Raw genomic sequence first — 25221 nt, forward strand, 5'->3', positions numbered from 1 at the left:
AAATCCAATGTATTTATTTGTCTTTGCTGTTTTTTTGTGAAGCCAAATACCTCTTGGAGTTTCTGGTTGAATTGAGGAAGGCACCATCCTGAATTTATTGTCCAGGCTTTTCTATAGCTTTGGAGTTAGACACACATCATGCTTATATCACTTACTATCTGGGAGATCTTGTTTAAATAAACTATTAATTTCTTCCTCTGAAAAATGGGCTAATAATACCTATTTTGTAGAGTTTTTAAGAGGTTTTAATGAGTCTACCTATATAAGGCACTTAACACAGGACCTGGCATGTACTGGATGATAACAGAGTATGGATTTTCTTCCCTTTCTCTTAATTTCCAGTATAATCATCCAACTGATAACAAAGAAGTGACGTAAACATTGGGGAAAGTTGGTCAAATAAGATGCTGAAGGGGAATGTGGAAGAAGAATAACAGAACCTAGAGAGGTTCTGTAGGAGGCAGACAAAGGAAAGGAGTCTGTTGCTAGGATCCAGGACCACCTTTTACCTTCTGTCTGGTCTTTCTTTTGTAGAAGGCTCATGGAAGAGGGAGGCAGAGATTTAGCCTTGACAGAGTTCCTTCTTACCACGATCACTATATTTCTAATGTACTTCCTGAGTTGGCACATTATCCAGAGCTAATTCATCCATAGGGAATATGTTCTCCTTTTAGCCAAAAGGAGTTGATTGCATTAGAGCTGAGGTGAAATAAACTCAATTATCAAAGAAATATGCTTCAAAGTGAACTATGTGATGGACTTTAAATCAAAGTGCTCATATCTTACCTTTCACGTATCCAGTATGGGTTTTTAGTTACTCAGGCAATGTGGAAATACACTCACTCACCTGACTGAGAACAGGTGAAATTTGAAACAGAGTTTTCTAACACAGCCCCATACATTGCCCCCTTAGCAGTTTGACATATGCCATATATTTATTCACTTTCTATGTCTTTCAGCATCTTCTGTAGGAAATAGATGTGTCATGGCTGGCTCTTAGAATAGCTTTCCTGAGCATCTAGTATATCTCTAGAACCCATTGCGAGGCTTGGAAAGAAGGTAAAGAACTGCAAACATTTACTGAGGATGATGAGCTTGTCTTCACTTTTTAACTGTTCTCACAAAATCTTCAGAGCTGCTGGTGAAATGATCTGCAGCCAACCAGAGCATCCAGAATGAATTAATTTGATTGCTGTTATGGGATAGGAGAGGCAGAGGAGGTGGTAGAGGTGAGGGAGGTGATGGTGGTAGTGGGGTAATGGTGGTGGCTGGTGAAGGTGGTAGAGAAGGCAGAGGTGGAGGCAATGGTGGTGATGGCAATGGTAATGGATATGCTAAAGGTCATTGGGAAGGTAGTAGTGATAAGAGTGGATGTGCTAGTTAAGATGGCGAAAATGTGTCAGAGACAGTAGGAGGGTGAAGGTGGTGATAATTGAGGCAGTAGTTACAGTGGAGATAGAGGTGGCACAGGTAATGGTGAAGGTGATCGTGGTAGAAGTGTAGGTAGCAGAAGTGTAGGCGGTCAAGGCAAAGATGGTGGAAAAATATTGATGTTAACAGAATTGAAAACACATGTCCACACAAAAATTTATACATGAGTGTTCATAGAAGCATTAACTCATAATAGCCAAAAAGTGAAAACAATCCCAATGCCCATCAGTGGCTGAATGGATAAACACAGTGTGTTTTCCATATAATATTATTTGGCAATAAAAAGGAATAAAGCTCTGTTATGTTACAACATGGATGAACCTTGAAAACATTATGCTAAATAAAAGAAGCTGATCGTGAAAATTACATGTTGTCTCATTCCATTCATATGACATGTTCAAAATGGGCAAATATAGAGAGACAGAACATGAATTAGTGGCTGCCTATGGCTGGGAATAGTGGGATGGGACTGACTGCTTGCTAATAGGTATCAGGTTTCTTTTTGGGGGGACAATATTCTAAAATTAGATTGCACAATTCTGAATATGCTAAAAACCATTGAATTCTATATTTTAAATAAGTGATCTGTATGATATGTCGGAAAGCTGTTACAGAGTCGAGGCAGCAGTGGTGGTTGTGGAGGGCTCAGCTTTGGCAGGAATATACCGGGGAGTGGAAGGAAGAGTAAGGGTAGACTGACAACCAATATACCTGAATCTATTTAGGACCACGTCTGAGCACCACATATTATGTTTCCGATGTCTTCTGGAAAATTAGATATCTTCTCACAGCCAATACTGAATCTACACACAAGTATTTTTGAAACAGATTGTAAAAATCAAGCCAAGTTTCAACCGCTACTGGAATTGTGTCTAAGAGACACCTTCGTTTTTTCCATTCAGTGTCCTCAGCACATAGAATTGGCTTCTTGAAGGCAACGGGACAGAGCGACCAGGCTTTCCCTTCTTGTGTGAATGCAAAATCAGATGGGGTCCATGAAGAAGTTAAAGCAGACATCTGGTATCTATAATTTTTAATAATTTTAAACTAGCTACAAAATGTTAATCACTTCACAAACTGACAGAGGAGACAAGAGGAATTTAATATTACATGCTGTAATGATATTTATCTCACAGTTTATCTATATTTCATTCATTTATATTGTTTTTTAAAGGTTTCTTTATCAGCTACTAAACATCTCAGCAATTTGGTATGCATAGCTCTAGATTAAGCAACAGAGAACTGAACTGATAACAAACCACAGGAAAAATGGTGATTAGTAAGAGTCAGCCTTATAAAATTTACATCTCCACACTGTTTCACAGCAAGATAGCTTTCTCCAAAACACAGCCTTCAAAAGCAGCAAACAAACCCTATATTACATCCATTTGACATAATTTCAGCCAAACATTGATTTTGCTGGAAATGATTAAATGGTGAGTGTGTCAAATTCATCTTTTTTTAAAATTCTTTTTTAAAAAAAGGATGATTATGATTAATAAGTCTATATATTGACAGAAAGAAAATGACACTACTGCAGTTTTGCTGGTATAACTTAATCTTGACAGTGTCTCAATACTGAGCATGCTTTGTTGTTCTGTTGTTGCCGTTGTTGCGTGTGCGTGTGTTTTCTCATCAGTATGCTACTGTCGTGGAAAGATTTTGTTTAAGTAGGAATCTAAAAACCTATTTAGTTCTCATGCATAAATGCATAAATCACATCACTTTTAGTGCAATGCCTGTTATATAATTCCACATTGTCTAATCATGAAATCATAGATGACAGCCATGAGGAACCAAAGACAGCAAATTTTGAGAGTTTCAGAGCCTGACACCCAAAGAAAGGACCGTGGCAGTAGCTCTGTGGAATGTCACAGTTTTACAAGAACAATACTGTGATTGAAAGAATCAACAGCACATTGAGCATTCCTAAGTTGTTGTCATTCAGCAAACGCCACTGAGGAGAGAAAAGGAAAAATGAAAACCAAGACATCTTATGTAGGGAGTTAGAGCCACCAAATGACTACTATATACAACCTTTGGAAACAAAGAGACTCAGAAAGAATAAAAGACATAATATTTTGGGGAAACTGATAGAGGACACAGGACAACATTCACAATGAGGGTGGATTGATGTGTGTGTGTGCAGACCTACTAGGTAATACCATGAGAAAAGCATGAAGGTGCTGCCTTGCTTGACAGCATTTGGAAGAGAACACAGGTGGGCACATTTAACCACTCCCCAGCATCTTTGTTGCACGTTGGTTGGCCTCATCAATTCTGGTTTTGTTGGAATCAGCCTAGGAAAGGAGAAAGAAAACAAGATCCAGGTTAGCCATTAACATTTCATTCATCCCTGCGAGTCCAATTAAAATATACTCTTTTGGATGAAGGCATTTCGTAACTTAACCAGAGTTGACTATCTTTTCTTTGCATTTCTACTATATGTACACATGACCACAGAAACTTAATCTTAGTTCTCATGACTATTTTCTCCACCAGAGAGTGTCCTTTTGGGGACAGAGTTATATCATTTGTATTTCTCTCCTGAAATGATACCTAATGACTTCTATGGTAGGCTCTCACATCTGTTGCATTGAGTTGAACTATTACTATTTGTATAGTTGGGTTACAATCATGGGTACCTTATTAGTAGTGTTACTTTGAGTAAATTACTTAATATCATGGGGCCTCAGCTATCTCATCTGTAACCTGGGGGCAATGGAGAGTACTGCTAATAAGCATCAGTTTATACTCTGTTTCATTCATTCAACTTTGGTAACAGCAAGATAGACATCAATTATGAAGTGTATACTGTTATTAGCTCCCCTTTCCAAGTGAGAAAACCTTGAACAGAGGATTTAGGCAATTTGTCTAAAGTCATAGTACTAATAAGTGGGGACACCAGAGTCAGAAGACAAGCAGCCTGGAGTCAGAGTCCACAGTGCTAATTATTATGTTAATCATTTTACTTCTTAGATTTACTGTGAAGAGGAAAACGCAATATGCTTAGAATAATGTTATGCAAAAATTAAGTGTTCACTATATCTTATCTTGCAATTATTATTAGGTGAAAATTTGGTTTGCTTTTTGGGATGTTTAATTATTTTACAGCCCCATTTCTTGAAGACCCACTTCTATGAGTTTGAAAACTGACTTGTTTTAACATGAGAACATTTACCATATTTTCATGCCTTGAGTGATAATCTCACTGCTTGAGCTACCTTTTGTTATATATACAGTGTGAAACCCAGGGCTGCTACCAAGATAAACCTCAGACCCTAGAAAATAAACTGTTTCTAATATCACTGAGAAACATGAGTCAGCAAGTAGAGGCAAAAATTAAACATTCTAGGAAAACTGAACTGTTTTTCTGTCAATCAATATTTATTCAATGATTACTGATTTTGCTTCTACTACTGTGTTTGGTGCATTATAATCTCTGTCAAGTTGGGTCTTCTATATTCAGTTTAAGTGTGAAGTCCCAGGACCTGAGAGTTATCTGTATTCAAATAGAAGTTTGCCAAGTGGAAACAGAAATATTTCTAGATTATTCATAATTCTAAATTATCTGGCAACAATTTCCAACCTCTGTTTAGATTATCAAGAGTTGACTTTCAAAACAACTCAGGGAGAGCATTAAATTTCCTTGATTATTTTAATCCATAGACTCATATTTTTGATCTTGAGTTCCTAATTTGGAAAATGATATTATCTTCAATTTTACTTAGTTTTTTTAATCCTCATCCTAGGACCTTTTTTTCATTGCTTTTTAGAAAGGGAGGGAGAGAGAAAGAGAAAGAAACACTGATGTGAGAGGGAAATATCAGTTGTGTATGAGCCCCAGGGATCAAACCTGCAACCTGGCTATGTGCCCTGACAGGTAACTGAACCCATGACTTTTTGTTCTATAAGACAATGCTCCAACGAACTGAGCCACACCTGCCAGGGCAATTTTTTTGGCTTTTAAATCTTTCTTCTTTAGCTACAACTCCTATCAGAAAATAATGACACATTGGTGCAAAAAAATATTATAGGCTTTGACCAATGTGAAATGTTCCTGCAGATTGAATTATGTTATTTTCCCAGACTGAGAAAAGCTCAAATGAAAAAAATTATCCATTTCAAAATGAAAGACATTTTTGGAGGTAAATGTTCTAGGACCTCCTGCATTAAGAATGCATTTGTGACCTTCACATGGTGGAGCAAGAGGATATTTTAAAGGTGAACATGAAGTTTTTCTGGACATCTTCAAAGGATCTGGGAGGAGCTGAAACAGACCCATGTTCAATGAGCATCTGATTTTCACCTAATTTTTTTCTGAAGTATATAAAAATTCCAATCCATACAATATCAGACATAAAGGTGCCACATCTTTATAATTGGTATAACAGAAGTAGTACCTTTTAGAAGAAAATCCTGAGATAATCTCCTTTTAGATGTCTTTCTGGTATTTGGAGAATGCTTCTGTGTTTATTCTATTTATAGGCTTTAGGACTGTAGTTATGGAATGCATCTCATCCCACTTTCCATGTTTCTATTTAGAGGATCCTGAACTTGCTGGCATACCCAAGATATGCCAAGATTTGTCCTTGTGGGACAGCCAAGATGCCCACTGGAAAGCCAGTAAGAGAATTAGAAGGAGCCAGTTAGCCCATCCATCCGAACATGCTGGAAATCTCAAATTCAGACCATGGCAGGTAGTTCTTAGGCCACAGCTCAGACTTCTGGAAGCAGAGGCTCATTATCCACTATAGCAGCCAGTTCTGATCCCAGGTTTGAACTATTCTCGTTATTATCTTTTAAATGAGAAAACCAGCTCATGAAGTTGGTGAAGGAAAACCCTCCTGGACTCAAGATCCTAGTTTTCAAACATCATGTTTTTTTTGTTGGTAGGAGAATCTGAGGATTGTGAAAGCTTCAGCCTCACTGTATTCTACCGTGTGTGTGGCATCTGCCCCTGACAAATTTAAATTGAAGTTTGAACATCACCATTTCCTTAGCAACAGTTCCCATAAAATATCTGATATAACTTGCCCCATTTTAGTTTTATGAAACAATAGTACTTTTTTTAACCTTAGAAACATATATGTGGGGTGGGCAAAACATTTTAGTATGCAAAACATTTTATTCTTGTATTTTATGTATTAATTATTGTATTATCGTCCATACAAACAACTGTAAACCTACTTTTGTCCATCTGTATATATAAATATCCTAATTAGAAAGCAAGAATTTTTTAGTGACCAAAAGGAAGAGGGGAGGGAATTTCAGGGGAAAAGGGAGAAGGATTTACAGGAACTAGTATAAAGGACACATGGACAACAACTAAGGGGAATGGAAATGGGAGGGAGGTGGGCTGGATGGGAGTAAAAAAGAGAAAACTGTACTTGAACAATAATAAATAAATTTTAAAAAAAGAAAGCAAGACTTTCTAAAGGGCAAAGTCATTTCTTGACAGTCTATGGGCATATATTGAAAATTTAATTGTTTTGAACTCCCCAAACTTTATTATTAATCAAAGTGATGAGAAAGGATCATTATTGATGGAATTAGCTGTAAGTTGTTGTTGGGGTTATGACAGCATATGAGACAAACACCATAAAATTCTCTTTCCTCCTACTGTGTGATTTTGATTTAGTATTAGGCACGTGGGAGACTCTGCACACCATTTCCTATGATCAGAAGTGAGAACATATGTGAGAAGGTGAAAGTCTGTGAATTGTGAAGCCCACACAACATGCATGGAGGGCAATGCTGGGATGAAATGGGTTCTAACTAAATCATATCCAGACTGTAATTATGGGGGGAGAAAAAGCTAGTTATTCAAAGGCAATTAGATCCCTTCCCACGCCTTAAGCAACTCAGTGTTCAAGGAATGATACCAACCATAATGGCTATTTCCCATCCTGAGTTTTGATTAAACCATATAGCTGCATGTGTCTTTGTCCTTGTAGTAAATTGGGCCCAGAATGAAAGGTTTTCCCTAAAGAAGATCACTAGAATTGCAAAGTGGCAGAATTAAAGTGCCACTTGCCTTTCCAGGAACAATTTTTCTTGCTTAAAGTCCAACTCTATCAATAAAGGTTGACCCCTCTCTCTTAGTAAAATTTCTCTTCCAGAACTCTAATTGAGCTAGAGATACATTATCTCCCTACCTCTTTGAGTAAATTGGGTCCATTAATAGAAAATGGCTGCTTGTTTTTTCAAATCATTTTTCTGTTGGAAGGTAGTTCAGCAATTATTTTTTTAGTTCATTTTTCTAGGCCATAATGGGTTAGGTCAGTTTGTGTTGGCTCCAGTGCTTTTTAAAACTCTCTATATCACTCTAAAATCTATTGATTTGCTCAGCTTTAAAAGCTTTAGACTATCAAAGGCTCTAAACAATGGTAAGTATGTCATGACTTGTACAAGTAAGCAAAGCACAAGCATTTTGCCAACCAACACTGACATTTGTACAGCTAAATATTGATCAGGTAAAATATTTTGAAATCAGATATTTTTAGTATGGAGTTCATAGAACACAACAGGGCAAATTGTTCCCTTTCTGTCTGCTTATTTTTTTTCACATCAGTGGAGATTGCTTGGGTACCAAGAAACTGAATATTTAGCCTTATGATTCAAGAGATCTCAAAAACATCCTTCTCTGTTCACCAAAGTAGAATAAATTGATAAAAGGAGATTTGGGGTCTCAGGCTCAAAACTTCAAAATATCTCCCAGGGAATAAACTCACACATGATAAGATTAGCTACCTAGAATTGATTATAAATGCACAGTGATCATTAAACTTATAATGTGTCTATTGTTTCCTTTTGTCATTTGGACATTTGAAGACATTGTAATAGTCGATACTCGATTGGTGAGGGGTGGAATACAAGGACATTGAAACTATATCAGATTTATATAATGTGGAATGTTAGGTTTTGGTGTCCCCAATTTTTTTAATAAAAGCTTTTCAGTATTCCTTTCTCTTCCCTTCTAATCTCAAGCCCCCAAACCCACCCCTCCCCATTCTACTCTCCCTACTCTTCCTTATGCCTCTTGGTGACACTATGGGCTCAGTCTTGGAGTCACTTCTGGTGCTCTTGTGTGAACTTGACCTTATGTCACATTATGTTCCTTACTTTGAAATCTGGATATGTGTCTTGTTGGACCAGAAATGGAATCTGGGCCTTTTTGAACTATCATTAAAGCTTTGGAATTTATAAAAATCAAAGCTTATATTCATCCTCTGGTTAAACTAAAATAACTATTCTTTCCCCCATTTCTTGATTTTTATTTCTAAATCACATCCACTTGACAAGGTCCAAATCATCCTACAAGACTCAGTTCAAATTCACTGTTTGTTTTTTTTTTAGATTTTCCCATTCCTCGACCCTTAAAATCTTTCCTCATCTAACCTACTTAGCATTTTTATTTGTGGCTGTCTCAGTGAACTACTTTCTGTGGTAATAAATTCATCTGGAAGCTAACAGCCTCCCCTAAGCTGAGTTTCTAGGCAGCAGGAATGGTATCTTTCTCATCTTTACATGTTCTATGATGCCTAGCACAATGCCTAAAATAGAGGTGCCCCTGAGGAATATCTGCTAGATTAAATTCTATCCTCTATTTATTTACCCGTTGCTAAATTTTTATCTTGGGGTAGATGAAAATTTTCTACCATTGTGCCTGAAGGCACTGCCGTGGTGTGAGGGTCTCATTATACCCTTCACACTTTCTCAGTGATTACTTCAGAAGAAGTAATGAACAATGGAAACGTGCTGACTGCCACGTGCTCACCTTCTCCATGATCCTGTCGATCTGGCGGTTCTGTGTATCGATCTCATTGCCCATATCCAGGGCCATGTGACGGAGGTTGCCAATGATGCCGCTCACCTGCTCCAGGTTTTCATCCATTTCATTTTCTCGGGCATCATTTGTTACCCTGGGAAACAAACAGCAATTTTTGATGGATTAAAGTTGAGAGACAAATTGAACACCGAGGATCTAAAACTTAGGAAAAAAATCCATAGACCTCTAGGTATCAATCTTACCTATCTGAAATCTCCATTCAATGGGAGGACAATATTTAGCTTGTATACATTAGGAAATAATTTTATTTGTTTTCCTTTACTTTATTAGAAAGTGATTTTATAATGCATTTTAAAGCCTTGAATTTCTATTTTTAAAGAATTTCTATTATTAAATAGGTTAATTTATTTACCCCTGGCACTTCTGCCAGCATATTATTTTGTCCCTTCATACGTTTATCCCAATTTTCACTTTTTAAGAATAAAATTATTTTAGTTGGGAGGATCTCAGGTCAGAAAATGAAGATGGAGCTATAGTTTTCTTTCTAAATTGTCAACCAAAATCTCCAAGAGCCAAATTGAGAATGAAGGAAAAAGCCATTGTGCTAAGGCAGAGCATGTCTCTGCTCCCTTCTTTCCCGCTGGGGACAAATGTCAATGGGAACAGTAATCATAATTTCAATCTGCCTCCTAATCTTGCTTGCTCCCAAGAACTTCAGAGGAAGCTGCTTGTTTAAGATGATTTTTATTTGCTTAGATTTCAATGCTGTGGGGTTTTCGGTGACATTGTGAATCAGTTATTTCAGGGGGAAAAACTGTGGTAAAAACTTTTGTTCCAGTTTGAGTGGGAAGAAAGGAGTTGTCTCTCAAAGTGCCTTGCCATTTTGTCATATTTTTTTTTCTATAGCTCAGCTTGAAAGTTAAAAAGGCAGTAACTCTTATTGTAAATGGTAGGTACTTACACTTACTCCAGAATGTTCTGGCTAAATAACATATTCTCACTACAGATGGTGATGGGCTAAAAGTATTCAGAGGGTTTAAAATCCTTCCCCCATGGTAGCTCTTAATGCAGACTAGCCCACTGAGGTTTTTAAAGCAGCCCAGTCCAGAAAAATTAAGAGAGCATTTCTTAGCTTTTTTTTTTAACATAGAAGAGAAGCTTATTTAAATGATTGTCAACAGCTAAGGTATATTCTTATTTGATGGTTAGCAGCCTTGATTGCATATGAGAATCACCTGAGGAGCTTTAAAAACTGCAGATGTCTAGGTCCCACTTCTAGAGATTCTGATTCAGTTGGTGTGGATTAGGGTTAAGCACTTGTATTAAGACAAAGCAAAGCAAAGCAAAGCAAAGCAAAACAAAACAAAACAAAACAAAACAAAACAAAACACTCCTCCAGTCATTCTAATATGCAGGCAGGATTGAGATCCCCTGCTTTCTTTTCCCTGGGAGCAGATAGAAACAAGAATAAAATTGCCATCTATGAGGCTCTAGGTAGATATCTAGACCTTATACCTAAGTGACAGTGACCTGTCCCTTGAATCTGCATTATTGGTTGGCATCATTAGTGGCCTGGGTGTAGACAGCTGTAAAACTACCTAGTCACTGATGAGTCCTAGTGTAGTAGCTTATAATAGGGGATAGGTATTTTTTTTCTTTTCAACGACAGAAATATTTGTTACTGTAACTGTTTTCTGGTCTCCTGAAAGCTGAGTTCTGAATTGACAGATCTGTGTAACATGAGATTTTTCAAAAATAGATATTTAACTTGGCTTTTGCTTCCAGATCTCGAAGGAAATGATTAATAAGAAGCCAGGTATGCACAGTATTCTGTCTTTGTACCCCCAGACTTGTTCTCTGAACTTTGCTCTCTGCCCCAAGAAGCTGACCTCTCTACAGTACTGTATCACTCAGGTTTTCTCACCTCTAATTTCCAAAGGACTTTGGCAAATGGCCAATGAGAAGTTGGAGGGCAAGAGGAGTAACAAGTTGGGGCATTTATTGCCTTTCTCATTTCTCGCTGTTAATAGTTTTGGCAGCGGCTGCATTTCTCTACCTATCACCTCTGCCCAGAGCCCTAGCTATTGCTGGGTTATGATAACAGCTCTCTCCTGTCCCTTCAGAACTCTTCTTGCTGTTGCTAATCCATAAATGCTTTATCAGTTCTTGTTATTAACACTGCCCACACCCCTGTAAACAATTTCTTTAATAGTTTTGTTCAATTAAACTCATGGAATGAGATGCCTGTCTACTGCAGCATTGACCCTGGATATGATTATGTGACTTGCTCTGCCTGATGAGGCTTCGGCAAACATGACGCAAGCAAAGGCTTGATAAGTGCTTGCGAATTGGAGCCTGCCCCATGGAATGCTTCCACGCCCTGTAAGAAGCCTGAGCTATCCTGCTGAAAGAAACATGATGAGAACAGAGACACTCTCCTGCAGCCCCTGCCAACCCTAGCAAATGCTGATAGCCCCAAACAAATGAGTGAGGGCTTCTTTTTGGATCATTCCACACCCAGTTGCCTGTAATGAATGAGCCTAGAAGAGGCTGTCGGAAGAACTGTCCAGCCAATGTACAGATGCATAAGTAATAAAATGGGTGTTGTTTTAAGAACCAGTCAGTTTGGGGTTGTCTGCTGTACAAAATAGACAGCTGCTACAGTGTTGACTGCACAAGGCTCACCTGCGAATGAAGCCGCCACTGATGGCCATCTGCTCCCGTTCGTCCACCACACGAGCAGGCTGGCTGGCCACCACTCCATCCTGATTGTTGCCCCAGGCTTTTTTATAAGCATCACTTGATTTAAGCCTATTCGAAAAAGAGGGTGAGTAACAAAGGCAAGGGGGTGGAGCATCAAGCTCACAGCAATGGTTATCTCTTCAAGCCAAGGACCGAACCAAGCAAATGAGTTTTAATTTGAGGCATTAGAGAATACCGATATATCATAGTATGGACCCAAAGAGTTGGCCACCACCATGCCTCAACTACTCAGCATTTCATTTTCAATTGGATCAATTGCAATTGTCAAGACTGTAACCTTTGCCCACAGTTTGTCTTGTTTTGGTTTGTTTTTGTGGGTTAGTTAGATTTAAGACAAGGATTAAGGTAGCTTGAGGGCAATCAGTTCTATTTCAGTGACATGGTTATATTTTGAGACACAAAACACACAGTAAAACATACTGGCAAACAGACACAAAACAAGATTGCCAAGTAGAACGTATACATCACACCACAGCAACACACTGCCTTCCAGAAAAACACACTCCACTGAGTTTTTACACACTATCATGAAAAATTCCCTGTTGAATTATTTCCCCCAATGCATGTATGGAACTAACCATTCCAACTCTGCATGAAGGACATAAAGGATTGGTGGTTGGCCAAGGGTGATGGTCTCTGAGTTGCCTCTAACATGATCTGAATTAGATAATATATCGGTACTTCCAAACAGTCACCATACATCCAGAGTTGATGTACAAACCTTTGTCCACAGAGACAAAAAGTAAAAGAGGCATAGTGAAATGAATGCAGGAAAATAGAAGAAAGAACAAGCCATCTAGCATCAAAAAGGAACACCCCTCTACATAATCTTCATGCACCAGCTACAGGCATGAGTAGAAAGTGAAGCATTCTCATTTAAGCCAAACTACTCCAGAAGTTGACCATTCTCGGAAAAGGCACTAGCAGGACAGTAATAGCCTTCATGAGGATTTGAAACGCAGTTTCAATTGCTTCTTTGTAGGTCTCAAGGGCAGGGTGGGAGTGAGTACAAACTCCTACTTCAAGCTATCCTGGATGTGGCACGAGGGGAGTGCTCTGGAACTGGTGTGGTCTTCACGGGCCATATTTCACTGAGCTGCCTTGGAGAGAAACTTAAAATCCAGGCATACCTGATGTGCCCAATAGAAACATGTGCAGCTTATTTTGGTGGGTGTGTTGTAATTTAAGGCAATCAAAGATGTTGTTAGGTTCTTTGCATAGTAGAAACCACACACCTTTTAGTCCAAAAATGAAAATACTTCCTTTGGTCCCATTTTCATAATTTCTATTAAAGACATTTACCGCCACTTTTTTAAAATTTTAACTAGACAACCATAGCTATCTATTAAAACTGGCTCTACTATTAAAAATTAATTGGGGAACAAACAACCCTGGAGACACATTAGAAAATTGTACAGATACAATCTTAATAACTCCCACAATCTAGTATATAAAGCCACAGCCTTTAGAGCTGTCATAATTTACTGTGCTAAAGAACCATGGGCCACTCAGTGGGACAGGATCCAAAAATTAATAGAGCTCAGTGTCTGCTTTGTTTTCCCCTCAAATTCCCATCCTATTCCTTCTCACATTAAAAGAAGTTACATGGACCCGGTGATGTTTTCTGCTATGTAAATGTCTGGTATACCATCTTTGGCAAAGTCAAGGGGGTAGGAAAGTTTGCGTTTCCGAAAGAAGGCAAATCACTGCACTCACAATGCTGCACATAGACTCACATAACTGCCGTACATCTACCATAATCCTTCGAAACATGCCGAGACAGGGCGAAGCCCCCAGAGAGTCCAGGGCACCACCAGACACTGCGTTGTGACACATGGTTTTTACAGCATTATTTACACACAAAGGGAACACTTCGGTCAAGCTTTGAAGCTCAGATAGGGTCTCCTGTGCAGTAAGAAATCTGTGCCCACTAATATGTGGAATTTGTAGGGGTCATCATTTTATCCAAACATTAGAATCCATCCTAAGGGGCCCGGCCTCCATTCTTTCTCCACACTCAGTTGATGAATGGGGAAGATATGTCTTTGGAATTTATCACAAAACAGGTGGAAATCTCCCTTGGTGGCAAGTAGCCACTGAAAGATATACAGTGAAATCTTGACTAACTGGAATGCTTTGAAATGAGTCATTTTAGTGAATTATGGGACTGTCTTAATTAACAGTGGACCATGGAGGAAAATTTCATTTGAGGGTAATTGGCGATTATTGGTTAAATTCTTGAGCCACTTTCTTGCCTTAGTCTTAGGGTAGTGAATGTGATCAAATCAGTTCTCGGTTATGGTTTCTCTTCATGTGTCTAATGGCTTTTCCTTTGAAGATCACCTCTTACTGTTTGGTCCTCTTAGATGCGGGAGTTACAGAAGGAAGACTGTGTGAAAGAATCCAAGCTACCCAAATTGCCCATTTTCAATTCCTGATGTTAATTTTTCCCCCTTTGTCCCTTTTTGCCAAAGATGGAAGGGAGAAAAAATTTGAGGGTTCCAGTTAGCTAGATTCCAGTTAATCACGCTTTACTGTAGATCATTCTTCTTAAAAAGAAGTTTTAAATTTATTTGTAAATTGAGCCCCTCCCCCTCCTAAACAGGAAGTGGGATATTTTAAATCAGCCTCAAAGTTTAAAGGACGTGAATGGTCATATAATTAGCTAGAAATCACATCAATTTCTATTCTAAAAGCTAGGATCAGGAAAGCTTTTAGGAAAAAGGTTTCTATTGAAAGGGAAGTGGGAGGGGTGAGGGAGGTCATGTAATGGGTTTAATTTTCCAAATGCATGTAGGACAAGCCACTCATGCATTTTTTCCCACAGCTAGCCAAATGAGACTATCTTCCAGAACCCTCGTTTTCAGGGTCCTTCTGTCACAAACCCTTATAACCACATGTCACATTTCTGCTACATTCCAAAAAAGCGTTGCAGAACCTTGAGAACAGTTGAATGTGTTGTGATGTTGTGCATGCAAAATCTACACATTTCAACATTTTGGCCAGTGTACAGGTAGATCTTCCAAGATGGAGAATTTGAGAGGGATAGGTCCAATTTGGGTAAGGCTTGAGCACTTCTTGCTGAAGGACTCCTTGCCTCTGCCTTGAGTTATGGCTGTGTCATCTTTTGTCTAATTGCTGACCAGGTTTGGCCACTGGCGGGCAGTTGAGAAGTGTGAATCACTGTCATGGACTCTAATTACAGAATGCTTACCTGGGCCAAATTCCCTGTCTTGTTTACTTCTGAAAAATCAAACCTTGATATATGTGCTTCTCATCTTCTAAACTTAGCCCTAGTCTTTTCTAACTCTGCAATTTTGACTTTTGGGGTTGGGAGAAAATAAAATTCATTGGGTGACTCTTTCCTGAGGCTAGTCTCTGCCTCAAAGTACACTTTCTGGAAAATGTTGAAACGTTCGTCAATAAAAGTTGCTGACAGTGAAGCTTTCACTGTAGTATGCCTGATTTTTAATGCATCAACAGTAACTCCCACTAATATCATCTATGCTATGAGATGAATGCATTGGAGACGGTATTGATCTGTTCTGCATGCCACATGCTCATCCTGTCTTTGTGCCTGGCAGGAATGAGCTTTTCAAGGCTTGGAGATGGGCCTTGGGAAACCAAAGCTTCAGGCAGGCAGGCAGCACCTACTTGTTACAGGGACACACACAAAGCCCGCAGAATTTTCCTAGGTCCGTCAAATTCTTTTCTGCTTCTTTCATGTCCTTATTGATTTGGTCCATCCCTTCCTCAATGCGTTCCAGTTGTTCTGATTAAACACAAGTATTTTATCCCCACAGAATGAAGCAGATGGAAAAGGACAAAGAAAAAAAAGACAAAACTTCAGACATTCACTTTGACATTAAAAAAGAAAAAAAAAGAAAGAAAGAAAACTGGACGCCACAGATTAGAGCTGGTACCCAGTACCTACTTGTTACAAGGACATATGAAAAGGCCACAGCATTTCCCTAAATCTTTTAAATTTTTCTCGGCCTCCTTCATGTCTTGGTTGATATGGTTCATGCCTTCTTCAACACGATCGAGTTGTTCTGGTTAGGACAAAGGGATGACAGTGTGGAATGAATTTTTTTTGGGTTTCCAACAGAACATGAGAAATGACTATGTGAAACGGAACTTGAAAGATAAGAGGAGATATTACAATGCATTGTCCAAGTGGATGCATTGCTGTAGACAGCTTCTGTTGCCCTATGCAGGCACGGAAAGAAGGAAATGAAGAAAAATGATGCTCAAAATTGTTTGCAATTCAGAAATGATGGGATGGGGTATGTAAGCCTGTCTGGTTTTGAGTATCTAGGAAAAAAAGCAGCAGATTCACTTACTCATATGCCAGTGAAACCCAAATGAATGAAAAACAAAGTGTTAGTTTGTGTGATAGGCATTGAGATTTAATGCTACTAGATAAAATATTTGCTTCATCCTTAACAATGTCTCTATCATGGTTTTTTAAAGTATCCTCAATCATGTAAGGGGTTGGAAGTAGAATCCATCTTTTTGGAGAGGGGTGGATAACAACAACTAAAGTGATAATTGGCAATGGGTTCAGGATCTTTTTTCTCTTAGCTGTGGCCATCTAGACGAAAGCAGTTTGTGGGTAGTTTTTAGTTTTGAATACTTAATTCAGATAATCTATAAAAATAGCAACACCAGCACACAACTTTACAAGGACTGGAACATTTCAGTTCATCCTTCATTGTATGACTTATTTGCTAAGAGAGTTTGGGAGGTGTTTCACTTCTATGTCCCTTGATCCCCCATTCTTCACCATGGAGGGCATGCTAGATTCCAGCTGCAAGCGGAAAGCAGAGTAAATGAGCACATGAGTCTCTGGAGGAAGAGCAGTGAGTGGACTGGAACTTAGAACAGTACTGAATTATCGCTGCCAGCAAAGCTGACCTTAGTGTATTAAAGATGTAGATTGATAGCTATAAAAACAAATTATACTTCTAGGTTGCCAGAGTTACATACACTGACTTGATTAATTTTTCAAAAGTTGCATCACCAAGTTGAGTAAACTACAAATTCAATGAAAGGATTTTTAAAATAGCTTTTAAGACCATTAAAGGAAAGCAGCAATGGGATGTCTTGGTTGTCTAATTACAAAACATAATTACACTTCCATTCCTCTTTTCCTCTATACTTTCACACATGCATGCCTATGCTTCTGGGAGTAAGGGAATGATTAGGAGAAAACTAGCAAATACATCTCCAGTGTATGGGCATAAATAATCACTTAAAAACAATTTCACATTAAATGGTACAGTAAAATTGTCATTCTGAAAAACAAAGCTTCAGTAGTGACCCAAACTAGGGAGACTGTCCATTTGGAAAACAAGAGTTTATTGTTTTCTATTTTGTGAGGCTAAAAAACCAGAATTCAGATTATCAGGAACCTGCTGTTACTGCTATGCTTTTCAAATGACCAGTGGAGACAAAACGTCAATGTTCATCAAGCACTGGGTAGCTTGAGGAAATAATAGTGTAGTGCTGGTGACCTTTTGCTGAATAAATGCAGGTATAGTAATTAAGATCTTCAAGACTAGCCTGAAAAAAAGCTATAAATAAATAAATGGCTATTCTTTACAACCCAGAAGATTTTGTACTTTTTAAAAACTTCATCCTACTTTTCTTTAAAAAATGTAATAAATTAGTTTGTAGATCAAATTAACTATTAAATGAAGAGAATGGAAGGGTTGGAAACAATCAACATAATCAAAAGAAGAACCATGGTAAGTACAGACAAAAATAGGATGCCAAACCCTAATCAAATAATTGCTAATGACTTCCTGGAGTTCTGGGTTGAGATGAGATTGAAGGAATGTCTGGGATCTAGGAGAAGAAAGCCTGTTGGATTCAACTAATGACAGCTGAAATACATACAGATTCTGGCCTGGGAATAGGTATATATTAAGGCATTTGCTCTTCCTGAAGAGTTCTCTTAAGGTTATATTTTTAATCAAAACATTAACTCTAACTATATTCAGGAAATCCATGCACTGTGCCTCCAGGGATCAGGAGGTTAACAGAAAAATTGGTCCACAAGAATTGGACTTCTGAACTAAATAATTCAAATTAAAAGATAAAAACAAGCAGATCCAAATCCATATTCTGAGATTTGGGTTCTGCCATAGTCTCTGGCTTGCTCAGTAAGGTCATAGCTAAGAGAGGATTCTAAAGCTCTTTCAGAAAAGTTGATTCCGAAAATTATTTTATAGCTACCAATGTTGGTTGAGTGTATCTTTATACACAATTGTAAACCAAATGCTTAATTAAAAAATATGGAACCATTTTCTCACAAACATTCTAACAATAATATTAATTTTTAAGGTATACTGAGTTATGTTTGTGGCTGTTAAGCATATTGGGACTTCTGAGCACACCAATAATTTCTATGAAGACATTTCTCAGGAATTGCTTGAAAATAACCAATATCCTCATTCCATTCTGAGGTGGACAGCAGCTTCTTGGAGACTGGAGTCATGCAATGTCTAGGGCTGACTGCTCCTTCAGCCCCTAAGTTTGCTTTCTGGCTCATTTCTCTGTGTTTTTGGAGCTGGGAAGGACAATAACATTTTCAGTCAGAAGAGGTATTCCACTAGATAACGCTATGTGTTGGGGCAACAGCTTGAATTTTTTCTACCATGTTTGGATGACTGGATACTTGTGATAGATCCACCGACAGCAGGATGCTCAGAGATAAAAATTTAGTCATCCATTCTACTAATCTTACTCAAGTAAGACATATGGGGCCCTTGGAATCCCCAACTTGGTAAAAAATAGTAGAAAAATAGCAAGACATCAATGCTATCGATTGGTGTGCAAGACTTCATGAGTACATCCGGTTATAAAATGAATGCTGCCTATATGATTTTCACTTTTCTTGGCATCATTAAACATATGAAAATTCATTCAAATAAATTTAAATAACCACATGTGGCTACCATATCGGACAGTTGCAGCTTTAGTCATTGATAACATATTGGTGAGTGGACTTTAGCAAGAGGTATGTTTTCACAAATACTATTTTTTCTGCACCTTTTAAGAAAGTCAACAAGCCCTCTGGATGAAGCTTGACTTTGTCTTTACTCTTCCAGGCAGGGGTCAATGATTTTACTGTTTAGTTTAGAGTTGCTCCCATGCAATTTTTCCCTAAAGCTGCACTTCAGCATCAAAACAAACATAACTGAGCAAAGACCAACAAAACGAACAAGAAATAAGTAAGTGAAAAGTTAAGTCATCACACATTAGTGCTAAGGTTGTTTCAATGGGATTCACTTGGAGACAATAAAAGTCCCAGATCTCAGTACATTTCCAGGGCTGTCTGTTATGCTTGGTGCTCCTTGGTGTCTCCTGATACCTGGGTATAAAACAAGAATTCAGTAAGGAATTTCTGAGTTCAGTCATTTAGCTGGGCAACTGGAATGGCTCTTTAGGAGGATGATGGTTTCCTGGGAAGCCTGTGCAGCTGCAGATTGAAACAGTCAACACCTTTAGTATTCAAGTATAGACAGAAGTACTAGGGTATAACTGGAGAGAAATTTTAAAGCAGTTACTGATCTAAACAAATAAATACAGCATAGGCAGAATTAAAATGCATTTATGATGGCAGTGAAGATAGTTGTTGACTTATGCGTAGCCGTCATTTTAAAAAGGTCCTCATCTCCTATTATACTATAAATAGAACGTGTGAAGCACATTTAACTGAGGAATTCAGCAGTTACTGTGGTGTGGCCACAACTGAAATGTGTTAGCTGGGAACATTAACTATCTTGTGGGGGAAATCTGCTATTCTGTTTTGCTTCTCAGAGAACAGTATGTCGATGTTTCTGGGAATCATTTGTGCTAAGAATAATATACTTTTGCATGTGTATGACAATTTGGAAATTTTTCTCTCTGGATTTTTTTCATTGAAGTACAATGAACTTTGCAATTCACTAAGCATCTTATTCACATTCTCTCTTTTCGATCTCAGATTTATGTATATTATTTTCCATGATTTTATGTCCATGCTTTATAGTTAGGGGGATAAAAAAGGCATTTTCCTAAACTTTTGCTCAATCTTTCCTCCTATTGCAATGCTCCTTTTTTTTTACCCCCATTCACATACAAATTATTAATTAAGAGAGTTAATAAGGCAGAACTGCTAATTATTTGAATGTATATGTATCAACTTAGCTCTGGAAATGGGGTGCAACTCTTCTATATGGGCATCTGCTGCTTAATTTAATAACAAACAATGTCTTGCTGCATCCTGAGTTTCAAAGTCTGGAACACTGCTACAGAGATCAAGCCAGTAAATCTTACAATTATAGCAAAATTATTTGGGGAGTTCTGAAGATTGCCACAGCCATTATAGTTTCCTCAAAATACAACTCCACTAGACTCATTTATTTGCATATAAATCTTGACAATTTGTATTTTAAACAATGGGGGAAACATTGGGGTTGATGTTCAATTGATTTCAAATATTTTTTATTTTATTGATTGATTGGTATATATTTACTGAAAATTTTGAATACAAACGAATAATATAGAAGCATAAGTCCTTACATGACAGCTATGAGTGTTCATCCCTCATATGTCCCTTCAAGAGGGACCCTACTGGGAGGAAGGGTTTAGCTGACACCTCCAGATGGTGCACCTATGGGATCTGCCACAGCATTTACATGGAGGCCATGCTGTCCCCAGGGTGCTTCTAGCCAATGGCTGAGCACAGTGGTATTACCAGAACTGAAGCATTCCTGCCCAATGTGGAGCTGTTCTTTGGGTAGTTCTTGCTCCTGGGTGTCCTGTTAGCCTGGCTGAGATGTCCTCAGAGTAATACTGCATTTGATACTCTTCCTATTCTCCTTCAATTCTCTTCAATTCTCCTTCCCTGCTCTTCCTCTCTTCTGTCAGATGTGCCTCACAGTCAGGAGACTTTCCCTGCCTACTCCTTCCTCTCCCCTCGACTCATCGGACATTTCCCTAATATATCTCATGCACTTTTAACTGATTCTCAGCATTTGCTTCCCAGACGACCCCAATGATACACCTTACTCCAGTCCCTGCATGTCCCCTGCCCTATAATAAATGGTTGCAGGGTATTTTTAGAGCATAATTCATTTGGTTGGTCTCTCCACTGAGAGACATTTAGGCTATTTCCAGTTTTACATGATTACAGGTGAGTCATGTACATTTTTCTTTATGTAATTGTCAATGTATGTTTGCAGTGTACAATTCTAAGAGTGGAATGTCTTGGTCAAAGATGGCTGCACTTCAAAATTTGAAAATATTGTTAAACTGCTTTTCAAACATTTGTTATTAGACTATAGTGCCCATCTCTAGAATGAGAGTTAGTGTTTTCCAAACATATTCACCACATTGGTGATTATAAATTTTAAAAATCTGTGTCAGTCTGCTAAAGAGTAGTATGTTATTATTGTTGTTGGTTGAAGCATAGTTTCATATGTCTGTTTGTAAACTGATGATTTATAACTGACATCCATTTTTATTTTAGTTTGTTGCCTTTTTCTTTGATGATATGCAAAGGCTCTCTGATTTTAGAAAAATGCTTTATGTCTCTTATCTGCATGGCAACATTTTTCCCAGCTTGAGGTTTTTGCTTAGAGTTGTTTATGGTACCCCACAAACAAAGATAAAAATATAAAAATTCATAACAACTTACAAGTTTGATTATGGTATCTCACAACAGCTTATTTAACAACTTGCAAATAAGGTGTTGTGAGTTTTATATTTTTATCTTTGATGCTATAAAACTTTTTCATGATTCTGAAGAATTTTCCAATGCTTTCATAAAACATGATAAAGATAAAATTTTCTCAAAAATCTGTTATTACTATTAGAATTCAGAGTGAAATCAGGTAACTAACTTGTGGCTAAAATTAAACAAATCATCACCATATGACTACATGTATTGAGACAAAGAAGTTCTGTACTGTTCTTCTTGATTCCACCTGCAGATGCTACACAAAATTGTTGGCCCTTTGATTTTCATTGCTTCTAGAGTCTCCATAGTTTTAAAACCAGGTCTAATATTTCAATTGGCTCAATTTCCCATTTTCCAATGACCCCCCCTTGACATATAATATGTTAAAAACAGCACACAGTTATTTAAGGCATCTCCATAATAACTTGAAATTCAGAATGGCCAGCTACTGACTTAAGATGGCCAAAAGAAATGGATAGCATGATATATATACTATTCTCTCATTCTAACAATTTTTAGAAGAAAATGAAATTTACGGGAAAGCTTGGAAATAGGTAAATAAAAGAATTCTCACACTGTATGAAATACTATCATTTAAAAACCAACCAAACAAATAATAAGTATTACCCCACCATATATAACAGGGAGGTTAGTATCATTCATTTAATCATGAAGGCCTCAACATTTCCATACATTTACCTTTACCAATCTTTTCAACAGACAAATGAAAAAAAGGCAAGGTAATAAAACCTCTATAATACATTCATATGTGTCTTTAATACATGTCAAAATGACTGTGTATGCATGCATTTTTATGTACTTATTTAGACAAAAATTGTTCTTACTGAAGAAATCTTGACTTACCTCCTTGTTCATCCAACATAACCAAAGTCCTGATACCAGCATCTTTACTCTATATTCCAAGAATGGTAGCAAAGTTGAAAAAGAGTTAGAGAAAAAAGAAAGAAAGAAAAATCAGTAAAGGGACAATTAGCTCTATTAGAAATGGAAAATGAAGAAGGACCCAAGAAAAAGAGGGAAGAAACATGGCAAGAGTATTAGAGGCTCAGGAGGGACTCAGAGGAATGGGTCACCTGTGGACTTGCTCTATCAGGGATTCTCAGGTTAGAAGAGGTGGGTATAGCTCAGCCTCCACAGACAGGGTTGCAGATAGGGCTTGGCATAGAATTGGAATACATATACTTAACATTATACTGTAACTTTACATTTGGAAAATACAAACACCTACATTTTCATAACACCAACCACAGAAAGCTAACCTTACAAAACCTTCTAGACTAAATCTTCTTTTCTGGAACCATACATCAGAAAGCTTCCATCAGTAAATTGGGGAGGAATGCCACCTGTGAAAGATGTGTAAGAGTCTTGGGGGAGTGAGATTTTTAGATTTATCAAAGGAAAAGATTGTTTTACAAAGGCTGAGAAACACAGCTCAGAAGGAAACTCATTCTTCTGTGAGATTTAGAAAAGGAATTGGCAGATGAGAAATAAAAATTTTTCTCATAAAATTCAGAACAAAAAAATTTAGAATAATCTAAAATAAATATAATATTATTTCAGGTGAAATCTAAATTTCTTTATTCTGAAATACAAAATTCTGCACAATAATGTGATGAAGTAATTTATTCATGAGCTTTATCACAGTCTTTATTACACTTCTCAATGGAAGACCTTCTGTTTCACAAGGTAACTGTTAATAAGTATAAACAGTTAATAAAGTGGTAATGCTTACAGTATGAATTAATTGTTTTTCGAGGAAAGTTCCTGTGTCCCCTAAAATAAATTCTAAAATAAGACATCTCTCACAACCCCATTTATTTTCCACAAATTTATTTTAAACTAAGAAAGAGAGAGATGTTTAGTGGCAGTCAACAGAGGGTGTTGTTTTTTTTTAAAAAAAAAAACAAGAACAGCATTTTAACAATTCAATTCCAATAGTGCTTCCAAAAATTAAGTAAAATACTAAGTGATTTCTGTGACCTTTTATAATTCCCCATTTCAGAGAATGTGACCATTTAACTCTCCCAGACACAAAAGGCTACCTTACTTTTGGACACAATTGGATCAGCTTTAATTGTGAAATCAGTCTGTAGTCTGGAGACTGATGGACAGCACAGATTCTAGAGCCAGACTCTTCTCTGGAATTCCTCATGATTTCATTTTCTAGCTGTGAGACTTCAGGCAAATATCTTAATTGCTCTGTGCTTTAGCCTTCTCATTCGTCATACATAATAATAGTTACTAGGTCATTGAGTTATTATGCAAATTAAATGAGTTAATATGTGGTATGTGAGCACATGATGCAGGCCTATAGTTAGCATTAGAGAAGTGTTCATAAAATAAGTGCCTTCAGAAAATACATCTATAGCAGGATATCTAGGCAAACTAAAAATACCATTATTATCCACTACCATCAGAAGCTTCTAGACCACTATTTCTCAAACTTTAATGTGCATATGAGTCCCCTGCACAGGAAATACCTGTTTTAAATGTGGGTGCTGATTCTGTGGATGCCTGACCCTGGGATGGAGCCTGAGATTCTGCATTTCTAACTAGCTCTCCCAAGCTGTTGCTACTAGTGCAAGGACACACTGAGCAGCAAGATTCTAGACCCCAGAAGACATTTCAAAATCTTCTTAAATGTGTTGTAAAGACATCTGTCTATTCTAGCCTGTATTTTAATAATTTCTTTGCCCCTTTCTGCAAATTTTAGCCATTGCATGTGATAAGAAATTATAAAAAGCAGATGACTTATTCAGGTATATGCATGTGACAATGCAAGTTCTGGTGAGTCCAGAGCCACTATAGAGCATGTTCTCCTCTGAGCACCCAGCTCCAGGCTGTGCATAAGATTCTTGTTCCATTCTCTTCGGGACAGTGGGTGGGAATAGGCTAGTGATTTCTGTTGGGTCTGTCTAGCTCTCACCTGTTTATACTTTTTTGATATGCTCTTGTACCCTTTATTTTATATGGACCTCTGAAAATACAATTTCATATTTGTTCCATTTACTGCTAAATGTTTCAACACTGGAATAATTCACAGAACTAATCCAAAGGAGCAAGAGTTTACCCCAACTTGGAAAAACAGAAGCAGTGAACAGGGATCAAGGAGTCAGGAATACTGGGTTGTGCTCTCAGCTCAGCCAGCAGCTACTTGTGAGACTGAAAGGATGTTTTCTCATCTTTAAGATAAGAGTAGAGATGCCAGATAAGATTGGGTGTTTGGTAGGTTGATTCATTCACTCACTTGCTCATTTGTACATACATACATTCCTTCATTCATTCACTGTTTGTTGAGCCTCCATTCTGCACAGGCACTAAGGATAAAAGGTAGGTAGACAAATACATGGCTTCTATGTTTCATGGTGTGACAACCTGTTCAGGTAGAAGGAGCAGGGATCTGGGAGTAAGTCTGATTTCCAGACTTCTCTGTGAAATTCTGTTGCTCTAGAGTCACCTGTTCTGTTTCTCTACTTTCCCAGCT

The 25221-nt window shown here is 37.7% G+C and overlaps 1 protein-coding gene across 2 annotated transcripts in view; it reads right to left on the reverse strand.

The window, feature by feature from the left end:
• Window positions 1–2449: 2449 nt before the first annotated feature.
• Window positions 2450–25221, reverse strand: part of SNAP25 (synaptosome associated protein 25) — a 79154-nt gene continuing 56382 nt past the window's right edge. The window contains exons 4-8 of one of the 2 annotated variants that reach the window (XM_037136452.2): window positions 22581–22629; window positions 15921–16038; window positions 11909–12034; window positions 9212–9356; window positions 2450–3731 (exon numbers count right to left, since the gene is read on the reverse strand). In XM_037136452.2, the coding sequence (XP_036992347.1) occupies window positions 3663–3731; window positions 9212–9356; window positions 11909–12034; window positions 15921–16038; window positions 22581–22629 (507 nt within the window). In that variant the 3' untranslated portion in view covers window positions 2450–3662. Of the gene's footprint in view, window positions 3732–9211; window positions 9357–11908; window positions 12035–15640; window positions 15759–15920; window positions 16039–22580; window positions 22630–25221 lie in introns of both variants that reach the window. The other variant, XM_037136451.2, reaches the window with a different exon arrangement.

This window comes from Artibeus jamaicensis, unplaced genomic scaffold (assembly GCF_021234435.1).
Source record: "Artibeus jamaicensis isolate MK-2021 breed Jamaican fruit bat unplaced genomic scaffold, CSHL_Jam_final contig_685, whole genome shotgun sequence".
NCBI classification, from domain to species: domain Eukaryota; kingdom Metazoa; phylum Chordata; class Mammalia; order Chiroptera; family Phyllostomidae; genus Artibeus; species Artibeus jamaicensis.